This window comes from Acipenser ruthenus, unplaced genomic scaffold (assembly GCF_902713425.1).
Source record: "Acipenser ruthenus unplaced genomic scaffold, fAciRut3.2 maternal haplotype, whole genome shotgun sequence".
Lineage (NCBI taxonomy): Eukaryota > Metazoa > Chordata > Actinopteri > Acipenseriformes > Acipenseridae > Acipenser > Acipenser ruthenus.
Genome location: NW_026708479.1, coordinates 11,424 through 22,500, shown reverse-complemented (window position 1 = coordinate 22,500; position 11,077 = coordinate 11,424). Strand labels below are relative to the sequence as shown.

At 49.8% G+C, this 11,077-nt stretch overlaps 1 protein-coding gene across 1 annotated transcript; it reads left to right on the top strand.

Annotated features, from left to right (window-relative positions):
• Positions 1-356: 356 nt before the first annotated feature.
• On the top strand, positions 357-10,557 carry LOC131733487 (putative RNA-binding protein Luc7-like 2). The gene is made up of 10 exons (XM_059021190.1): positions 357-889; positions 4,129-4,223; positions 4,838-4,936; positions 5,453-5,563; positions 6,154-6,297; positions 7,079-7,255; positions 7,641-7,753; positions 8,072-8,101; positions 9,344-9,616; positions 10,358-10,557. The coding sequence occupies exons 1-10, from the start codon at positions 829-831 to the stop codon at positions 10,488-10,490; spliced, it is 1,236 nt and encodes a 411-aa protein (XP_058877173.1). The 5' UTR covers positions 357-828; the 3' UTR covers positions 10,491-10,557.
• Positions 10,558-11,077: the final 520 nt, after the last annotated feature.

The window sequence follows — 11,077 nt, the reverse complement described above, 5'->3', positions numbered from 1 at the left end:
AGAAAAAAGTCTAAATCGTAAAACAATGACTCTACCGTGTTTCAAAACGACCTATTTTATTTAATAAATAATTTTCAACTGATTGAAAACGAAAAAAATATACCCGCCAATCTATTTCACGTGAACAGGGGTGACCGATACGAGTCAACGTTGCAATAAAGGTCAGATTGTTTCATTTCGAAACATCCGCTGTCATGTATTTAATTTTTACAAGACCCCCGACTGATGTATAAAATAAAAATTTTAAAAAAAATAAGAAATAAAAACACGATTGAAGACGGTCGTTATGTTCACCCCCTTTTCGTTGATTTTTAAAAAAAAAATGGACGAGTCCGCCCGGCCAGCCCGCCACGGTCGCGAGCGTTTTCCGTTGCGTGACGTCACAGAGAGCGAAGCCACACTTCCTCGAGCTTGTAGGAGGAGCCGCTCTCGAGACGGGAGAGCGCCGCGTAAAAAAAAAAAAGTCAGTCAGTCAGTCAGAGAAATTACGATTAAAAAAAAAAAAAAGACATATAAACATGAATAGCTGTTTTATTTATTTTTAAATTTACAAATAACAAACAAAATAAAGATACGACGACAGGGGGGGGGGCGTGTAAAATAAAAAAAAATAGGACAAAGTTTGGGGCCGAGTCAGAAGGCGGCGGCGGTGGAGGAGAAAGGTGTTTTTTTTTTTTTCATTTTTTAAATTTTTAAAACGGTTATTTTTGAGAGAAGATTTTTTTTTTTTTGGTGGAGGCGGTGGTCAAAGACCCTCTCTCTCTGTTTTTTTTTAATTTGTATCGAGTGGAAATACAAAAGGAAAGTACATTTTCAGAAGACTCGAGTATGTCGGCTCAGGCGCAAATGAGAGCCATGCTCGACCAATTGATGGGGACGTCGAGAGACGGTGAGTATTATAACACAAAAATGGGTTAAAAAAACATATAATCTGGGTTTTTATGGTGTGTAATTCCCTATAGGCGCCTTGTGCGCGAACGTAGCCGCTTAATTTGGTGTTAAAGTGTTTTTTTCGGCTTGTAAACGGTCTGAAAAGTTTCGATTTTATAAGAATGGCTGCGACGGTGTCTACTTTTTTTTTTTTTTTTTTTGGTTTGTTGTTGAGCTTTTGGTGCGCGTCAGCTATTTCGGCCAATCGGAAGGGAGCTTTTCGTGACCGACGTCGAAGTCGTCCAATGCGGACCCAGAACCGGGTCGTTTGGGCGGCCTGAGCGGTTTGATAGACGGTCACCTCCGCCAATGAGGAGACGCGGAGCGCGTAGGCGTGGCCAATGGGAGAAGGAGGAGGCGTTTTCATAACATAGTTTTTTTCTGGTTGTGTGTGTATTGCTAATAAATAAATAAAAATTAAATTAATAGTATTTTTATATATTTTTTTTGGGTGGGGGTATAAATTTAAATTTAAAAGACATTTATTTCAGGAGTGTCTTTCTAACGCTGTGTAGTTTTACATGCGTATCAATTTGAATAACAAATTATTTTATCATTAGCGTTACAATCGTTACTGTGTCGTTTTTAATACAGTTTTTGTTTCTTCCTCGCTGTACGGTTTACAATAGCCCCCCCCCCCAAAAAATGGAAAAATCTTCATAACTGCTAACTTTTTTGAAGCTTGTACTGTGCCGAGTAGACGCATGACATGAATGGTTTTCACTGTGAACGTTATCGAAACGATCATCGTTGAGAATGTGTGTCTAAACGTGTGAACTTATATCAGAAATGTGTAAGGGTGCAATCACACACGAATGTCACTGTGTGTGTTACACAGTCTGTGTCTGTCTGTGTATCTGTGTCCTTTTGTGTTAGTCTGTCACTGTGTGTGTCTGTGTTAGTCTGTGTCTCTCTGTGTATCTGTGTCCCTTTGTGTGTGTCAGTGTGTTGGTCTGTCACTGTGTGTGTGTCTGTGTGCTATACAGTCTGTGTCCCTTTGTGTGTGTCAGTCTGACACTGTGTGCCCCTGGCTGTGTCTCTGTGTGTGCCCCTGGCTGTGTCTCTGTGTGTGCCCCTGGCTGTGTCTCTGTGTGTGCCCCTGGCTGTGTCTCTGTGTGTGCCCCTGGCTGTGTCTCTGTGTGTGCCCCTGGCTGTGTGTCTGTGTGTGCCCCCGTCTGTGTGTCTGTGTGTGCCCCCGTCTGTGTGTGCCCCCGTCTGTGTGTCTGTGTGTGCCCCCGTCTGTGTATCTGTGTGTGCCCCCGGCTGTGTGTCTGTGTGTGCCCCTGGCTGTGTGTCTGTGTGTGCCCCTGGCTGTGTGTCTGTGTGTGCCCCTGGCTGTGTGTCTGTGTGTGCCCCTGGCTGTGTGTGCCCCTGGCTGTGTATCTGTGTGTGCCCCTGGCTGTGTGTCTGTGTGTGCCCCTGGCTGTGTGTCTGTGTGTGCCCCTGGCTGTGTGTGCCCCTGTCTGTGTATCTGTGTGTGCCCCTGGCTGTGTGTCTGTGTGTGCCCCTGGCTGTGTGTTTGTGTGTGCCCCTGGCTGTGTGTTTGTGTGTGCCCCTGGCTGTGTGTCTGTGTGTGCCCCTGGCTGTGTATCTGTGTGTGCCCCTGGCTGTGTGTCTGTGTGTGCCCCTGGCTGTGTGTCTGTGTGTGCCCCTGGCTGTGTGTTTGTGTGTGCCCCTGGCTGTGTCTCTGTGTGTGCCCCTGGCTGTGTGTCTGTGTGTGCCCCTGGCTGTGTGTCTGTGTGTGCCCCTGGCTGTGTGTCTGTGTGTGCCCCTGGCTGTGTGTCTGTGTGTGCCCCTGGCTGTGTGTCTGTGTGTGCCCCTGGCTGTGTGTCTGTGTGTGCCCCTGGCTGTGTGTCTGTGTGTGCCCCTGGCTGTGTGTCTGTGTGTGCCCCTGTCTGTATCTGTGTGTGCCCCTGTCTGTGTCCCTGTCTGTGTATCTGTGTGTGCCCCTGTCTGTATCTGTGTGTGCCCCCGTCTGTGTATCTGTGTGTGCCCCCGTCTGTGTGTGCCCCCGTCTGTGTGTGCCCCCGTCTGTGTGTCTGTGTGTGCCCCCGTCTGTGTGTCTGTGTGTGCCCCCGTCTGTGTGTCTGTGTGTGCCCCCGTCTGTGTGTCTGTGTGTGCCCCCGTCTGTGTGTCTCCCTGTCTGTGTGTGCCCCTGTCTGTGTGTCTGTTTATTCTGGGTTAAGTCTGTCACTGTGTGTATGTGTGTGTCTGTTTCAGCCTCATTTAGTTTGTGTGTGTCTACCTGTGTCAGTGTGTTAGTCTGTCACTGTGTGTGTCTGTCTGTGTCAGTGTGTTAGTCTGTCACTGTGTGTGTCTGTCTGTGTCAGTGTGTTAGTCTGTCACTGTGTGTGTCTGTCTGTGTGTGTTAGTCTGTCACTGTGTGTGTCTGTCTGTGTCGGTGTGTTAGTCTGTCACTGTGTGTGTCTGTCTGTGTCGGTGTGTTAGTCTGTCACTGTGTGTGTCTGTCTGTGTCTGTGTGTTAGTCTGTCACTGTGTGTGTCTGTCTGTGTCGGTGTGTTAGTCTGTCACTGTGTGTGTCTGTCTGTGTCGGTGTGTTAGTCTGTCACTGTGTGTGTCTGTCTGTGTCGGTGTGTTAGTCTGTCACTGTGTGTGTCTGTCTGTGTCTGTGTGTTAGTCTGTCACTGTGTGTGTCTGTCTGTGTCTGTGTGTTAGTCTGTCACTGTGTGTGTCTGTCTGTGTCTGTGTGTTAGTCTGTCACTGTGTGTGTCTGTCTGTGTCTGTGTGTTAGTCTGTCACTGTGTGTCTGTCTGTGTCGGTGTGTTAGTCTGTCACTGTGTGTGTCTGTCTGTGTCAGTGTGTTAGTCTGTCACTGTGTGTGTCTGTCTGTGTTACACTGTTTGTGTTACTTTTTCTGTTTGTGTCTTCATATGTCTGTGTGCGTGTGTATCTCATTGAGAGAGAGACACACACACACAGAGAGTTCCACTCCCTGTCGTTTCCTCTCTCAGGGCACAGGACTCGATAGAATAAATCTCTCTCTGTCTGTCTGTCTGTTCTGTGTGTGTGTATGTGTGTGTGTTTATCTATCTGTCTGTCTGTGTGTCTCTTTCGCTGTATCTGTATCTCAGTGTGTCCCTGTTCCCCTCTGTGTATCTCAGTGTGTCCCTGACTCTCTCTCTCTCTCTCTCTCTCTCTCTCTCTCTCTCTCTCTCTCTCTCTCTCTCTCTCTCTCAGGAGACAGCACTCGACAGAGGATCAAGTTCATGGATGACAGAGTGTGCAAGTCCCACCTGCTGGACTGCTGCCCTCACGACATCCTGTCAGGAACAGTGAGTACCCAGACTGGGGGGGGAGAGACTGAACCACTCGCTGGGGGAGAGGGGGGGGCACAGAGACTGAACCACTCGCGGGGGGAGGGGGGGGGGGGGGGGGCACAGAGACTGGGGGAGAGACTGAACCCAAACCAACACTCGCTGTCTACATTTTTGGGTAACAGGGTGACAACTTCTGTTTAACATGCATGTTCTGAACTTGTATAGCCAGAGAGATCAGGGCTGGGAGTCAGACTCCTATCGCACAGCAGTGTGATCCAGTCCAGGTTTTACTGCTTGATCAGCCCCCAGTGTGTCTAGCTAACAAGCTCAGGTGTGTCTTATTATTAAACTCCTAGTGAAACCAGGACTGGATCACACCGCTGTGCAGCGGGAGTCTGATTCCCAGCCCTGTAGATAGACTTTGGTTGAAGGAGGTTTGTAGCTGATTTTATAGTGAAGAGAGCTACAGGATATTGCTGGTAACTGTGGGATATTTAGACAGAGAGATCAGGGATGGGAATTTTTAAGAATCTGTTTTATTCTGAGCTTGTCTCTCAGAGGATGGGTCAGGGTTATTGATTGATTGATGTATTGATTTGTGTGTTTCTGTCTCTCTCTGTGTGTCTCAGAGGATGGATTTGGGGGAGTGTAACAGGATTCATGACCTGGCTCTCCGTGCTGACTTTGAGATCGCCTCCAAGCATCAGGAATACTTCTTCGAACTGGACGTGAGTCGCAGGGAATCCAAATGCAGGAGTGTGGGAGTTGGGAACCCCCTCACCCCCTCGTTCTACCGCTGGTTCAGAAGTGGGGCTCTGAGGGGTTTGTTTTAAGAATCTGTTTTATTTTGCTGGGATGATTAGTAAGTTTAGGCAAGAAAAATAATTAAAAAAAAAAAAACACCCAGAGGGATTGTACTCTGATCAAAAGGATGTTTGTAATATGGTAGGATGTGATGATGTTAATTTATCACCCCTCTCATCTCACCCTTCCTGTCTCTCCCCTCTCCTCTCTCCCCCTCTCTCTTGTCTCTCCTCTCTCCTCTCTCCTCTGTCCCCTCCTCTCTCCTCTCCTCTCCACTCTCTCCCCTCTCCTCTCCTCTCCACTCTCTCCCCTCTCCTCTCCTCTCCTCTCCCCTCTCCTCTCCTCCTCTCTCCCCTCCCCTCCTCTTATCTCTCCTCTCCTCCTCTCCTCTCTCTCCCCTCTTTCCTCTCTCCCCTCTCCTCTCTCCTCTCTGCTCTCAGGCTACAGATCACCTCCAGTCCTTCATTGCTGACTGTGATCGCAGGACAGAGTTGGCCAAGAAAAGGCTCGCAGACACACAGGAGGAGATCAACGCAGAAGTGGCAGCCAAGGTAGAATATTATTATTATTATTATAATAATAATAATAATAATAATAATAATAACTGCATTTTATAGTGTAGTCTGATTCCCCTCCCTGATCTCTCTGTCTAAATATCCCACAGTTCCCAGCAATGTCCTGTAGCTCTCTTCATTATAAAATCAGCTACAAACCTCCTTCAACCAAAGTCTATCTACAGGGCTGGGAATCAGACTCCCGCTGCACAGCAGTGTGATCCAGTCCTGGTTTCACTAGGAGTTTAATAATCAGACACACCTGAGCTTGTTAGCTAGACACACTGGGGGCTGATCAAGCTGGTAGCAGTAAAACCTGGACTGGATCACACTGCTGTGCGATAGGAGTCTGATTCCCCTCCCTGATCTCTCTGTCTAAATATCCCACAGTTCCCAGCAATATCCTGTAGCTCTCTTCATTATAAAATCAGCTACAAACCTCCTTCAACCAAAGACAGCGAGATAAATCAATACTAATACTCTCTCCCCCCTCCCTCTCTCCCTGTCTCCCCCCTCCTTCTCCCCTATCTCTCTCCCCCTCCCTCTCTCTCCCCCTCCATCTCTTCCCCCCCCCCCTCCTCTCCCAGGCGGAGCGGGTTCACGAGCTGAATGAGGAGATTGGGAAGATGCTGGCTCAGACCGAGCAGCTGGGAGCTGAGGGGAACGTGGAGGAATCGCAGAGGCTGCTGGGAGAGGTGGAGATAACCAGAGGCTTGAAGAGAGAGGCTGAGGTGAGAGAGAGAGAGAGATCACGCACAGGGACGGGGGGGGGGTACTGTTTAATATAGAGGGAGGGAGGAGGGGTTCTGTTTAGCATTAATGTTTTCTGTGTCTTTTTATATATTTGTGTGTGTGCCGCATGTATGTGCTTTGGCAACACAATTCTTCTTATTGTCAAGCCAGTGAAGCCAATTTGAAGGGAGAGAGAGGCGCTGATGAAATAATACAGCTCTGGCTTATCAAAGTATATCATTGATGTATACTTGATTTTGTTCTCCTTCCTCTTATCTCCCCTTAATCCTCTCCCCCCTCTCTTTCTCTCCTCTCTCCTCCCCTCTCTCCTACTCTCCCCGCTCCTCCTCTCCTCTCTCCCCTTTCTCCTCTTCCCCTCTTTCCCCTCTACCCTCTCTCACCTCCTCACCTCTCTCCTCCTCTCTCCTCCTCTCCCCTCTCTCCTCTCCTCTCTCTCCTCTCTCCTCTCCTCTCCTCCCCTCCTCTCTCCTCACCTCTCCTCCCCTCTCTCCTCACCTCTCTCTCTCCCCTCTCCTCTCTCCCCTCTCCTCTCTCTCCTCTCCTCTCTCTCCCCTCTCCTCTCTCTCCCCTCTCCTCTCCTCTCTCTCCTCTCCTCTCTTCTCTCCTCCCCCCTCTCTCCTCTCTCCCCTCTCCTCTCCTTTCCTCTCTCTCTCTCTCCTCTCCCCTCTCTCCTCTCTCCTCTCCTCCCCTCTCTCCTCTCCTCCCCTCTCTCTCCCTCCCCTCTCCTCTCCTCTCCTCTCCTCTCCTCTCCTCTCTCAGGATGTGTACAGGAACTCGATGCCAGCCTCCAGTTTTCAGCAGCAGAAGTTGCGGGTGTGTGAGGTTTGCTCCGCCTACCTGGGTCTCCATGACAACGACCGCCGGCTCGCCGACCACTTCGGGGGCAAACTGCACCTGGGCTTCATCGAGATCCGGGAGAAACTGGAGAAGCTCAAGGTACAAACCAGAGAGACGCACACAGAGACACACACACACTGAGACACACGCACACTGAGACACACACACACACACACACTGAGACACACACACAGAGACACACACTGACACACACACACTGAGACTCTCTCTCTCACACACACACAGACAGGGTGCCAAGTAATACTTTCTGCACAATAATGAAAATTACTCTCTCCCCTTCCCCCCCCTCCTCTCTCTGTCTCTCTCCCCTCTGTCTCTCTCCCCTCTCTTCCTCTCTTCTCTCTCTCTCTCTCTCCCTCCCGCTCCCCTTCCCCCTCTCCTCTCTGTCTCTCCCCTCTCTTCCTCTCTTCTCTCTGTCTCTCTGCATCTCTCTCTCTCTCTCCTTTTATTTTTTATTTTTTAGAAAGCAGTTGCAGCCAAACAGCAGCAGCGCAGCCTGGAGAGGGTGAAACGCAGAGAAGAAAGAGAGGAGCGAGACAAGGGCGAGAAGGAGGAGAGGGACCGAGAGAGGAAGAGGTAAAAACACAGCCATTCAATTTACACTGAAGACGCTGAGAGAGACTTCTAGAGGAAACGTTTGCCGTTGAATTTACACTGAAGACGCTGAGAGAGACTTCTAGTGGAAACGTTTGCCATTGAATTTACACTGAAGACTCTGAGAGAGACTTCTAGTGGAAACGTTTGCCATTGAATTTACACTGAAGACGCTGAGAGAGACTTCTAGTGGAAACGTTTGCATAGAGAGAGTTCATTTCTTTCAGGGATTGTTAATTCTGTGCTTTTGAGTGTTTTAACAGTTTGGTTTAATCATCTGTTTATTTTTACTGTTTTTAGGACAAGATCTCGTAGCAGAGAAAACAAGAGGTGAGCCTCTTTCTCTGGTTTTGTCTTGATCTGTGTGTGTGTGTGTGTCTGTGTGTCTAGTTTTCTGTAAATCAATCTACACTGCCTCTCCTGAGCTCTGTGTGTCTGACTGACACACACACACACAAACTGGACTGTAATCCAGTCATCCACTTACATCGATCTGTCTTATCTATCTGTGTCTGTTTCCTTGTGTATCTGTCTTTCTGTTTAAGTCAGACAGTCACACAAACTGGAGTGTAAACGAGGTATTCCACCCGTCTGTCTGTGTGTCTCTCCTTGTCTATTTCCTTGTGTGTCTGTCTGTCTATTTTCTTGTCTGTCTGTGTTACTCTCTGTATTTTCTAGTATGACTGTCTTTCTGTCTATTTCCTTGTGTGTCTCTCCTTGTCTATTTCCTTGTGGGTGTGTGTGTGTGTCTCTGTCTCTATTATTATTATTATTATTATTATTATTATTATTATTATTATTATTATTTATTTCTTAGCAGACGCCCTTATCCAGGGCGACTTACAATCGTAAGCAAATACATTTCAAGTGTTACAATACAAGTAATACAATAAGAGCAAGAAATACAATAACTTTTGTTCAAGTGTGACAAACCACAATTCAATAATACAGCAGATAATAGGGATAGTTACATCAGGATATGATTAAATAGTGATAGTTACATCAGGATATGATTAAATACAAAGTACTACAGGTTAAACACTTGGCAGATTACAGTATTCTGAGGTACAGGATTAAATGCAGTAAAATAGGGGGCAGATAAGAGCAAAATAAAGCATATTTAAATGAAGGGTGATAGTGTCCCAGGATACAAACAGAGGAGTTCTACAGGTGCTGTTTGAAGAGGTGAGTCTTGAGGAGGCGCCGGAATGTGGTCAGGGACTGGGCAGTCCTGAGTCTCTCTCTTTCTCTCTGTTTATTTCCTTGTGTGTCTGGCTGGCTGTTTGACTCAGACACTCACACAAACTGGACTGTAAACGAGGTATTCTCCCCCTCTATCTATTTATCTGTCTATCTGTGTAGCTTATTATCTATATCAATCTGTCTGTCTGTATCTATGTCTGTCTTTCTATGTCTCTCTGTCTAGATTTCCTTGTGTCTGTCTGTGTGTGTCTCTCTCTGTCGATTCCTTTGTCTGTCTGTCTCTGTCCTGTCTTTCCTCGTGTGTCTGTCTGGCTGTTTAACGCACACACACACACAAACTGGAGTGTAAACAAGGTCTTGTCTCCCCAGGTCCGGTTCTCGCGATCGACAGAGCCATCGCTCCAGCTCCGCATCCTCCTCTCGAAAGAGAAGACCCTCCCCGCCCGCTCGAGAGAGGGAACGAGACAGAGAGCGGGACAGAGGAGGAGAGCGGGAGAGAGGAGGAGGCAGGGGAGGAGAGCGGGAGAGAGGAGGAGGAGGAGGAGAGAGGAGACACAGACACCGAAACAGATCAAACAGCAGGAGCCGGAGTCACCACCACAGCTCCAGAGAGAGGGAGGAGAGGAGAGACAGGAAAAAGAGGTGAGGAGAGGGGAGAGGAAAAAGTGGAGGAGAGAGAGAGGGGGGGGGGGTCACCAGCACAGCTCCAGAGAGAGAGAGAGAGAGAGAGAGAGAGAGAGATCACCAGCACAGCTCCAGAGAGAGGGAGGAGAGGAAAGAGGAAAAAGTGGAGGAGAGGGGTGAGGAGAGAGAGAGGAAAAAGGAGAGGAGAGAGGGGGGGGGGTCACCAGCACAGCTCCAGAGGGAGGAGAGAAAAGAGGTGAGGAGGGAGAGAGAGAGAGAGAGAGAGAGGGGTCACCAGCACAGCTCCAGAGGGAGGAGAGGAAAAAGTGGAGGAGAGAGAGGTGAGGAGAGAGAGAGAGGAAAAAGGAGAGGAGAGAGAGGGGGGGGGTCACCAGCACAGCTCCAGAGGGAGGGAGGAGAGGAAAGAGGAAAAAGTGGAGGAGAGAGAGGTGAGGAGAGAGAGGAAAAAGGAGAGGAGAGAGAGGGGGGGGGTCACCAGCACAGCTCCAGAGGGAGGAGAGAGAGAGAGAGAGAGAGAGAGAGAGAGAGAGAGAGAGAGAGAGAGAGAGGGGTCACCAGCACAGCTCCAGAGAGAGGGAGGAGAGGAAAGGAAAAAGGAGAGGGAGGGGTCACCAGCACAGCTCCAGAGAGAGGGAGGAGAGGAAAGAGGTGAGGGGGAGGAGGGAGATGGATGAAAGGGGTTGTTTTTAAACCTCTTTTCTTTCTGTTTTTCTCTCTCCTTCCCTGCATTCCGTTCAGATCCTCGCGGGAGAAATCGTCCCGCGACAGAGACGCCCATTCCAGAGACGCCTCCCCCGAACCACAGGAGAGAAACCCGTCGAGCGACAACGGGCTGGCCAGCTCCGAGGAGAGAGAGGCGGGAGAGATCTAGAGGAGAGAGAGGAGGGGGGTACAGGGGAGCCAGCTCCGAGGAGAGAGAGGCGGGAGAGATCTAGAGGAGAGAGAGGAGGGGGGGGTACAGGGGAGCCAGCTCCGAGGAGAGAGAGGCGGGAAAGATCGAGAGGAGGGGGGGGTACAGGGGAGCCAGCTCTGAGGAGAGAGAGGCGGGAGAGATCTAGAGGAGAGAGAGGAGGGGGGGGTACAGGGGAGCCAGCTCCGAGGAGAGAGAGGCGGGAGAGATCTAGAGGAGAGAGAGGAGGGGGGGGGTACAGGGGAGCCAGCTCTGAGGAGAGAGAGGCGGGAGAGATCTAGAGGAGAGAGAGGAGGGGGGGGTACAGGGGAGCCAGCTCTGAGGAGAGAGAGGCGGGAGAGATCTAGAGGAGAGAGAGGAGGGGGGGTACAGGGGAGCCAGCTCTGAGGAGAGAGAGGAGGGGGGTACAGGGGAGCCAGCTCCGAGGAGAGAGAGGAGGGGGGTACAGGGGAGCCAGCTCTGAGGAGAGAGAGGAGGGGGGTACAGGGGAGCCAGCTCTGAGGAGAGAGAGGAGGGGGAGATCTAGAGAAGAGAGGGAACCCCAAAAA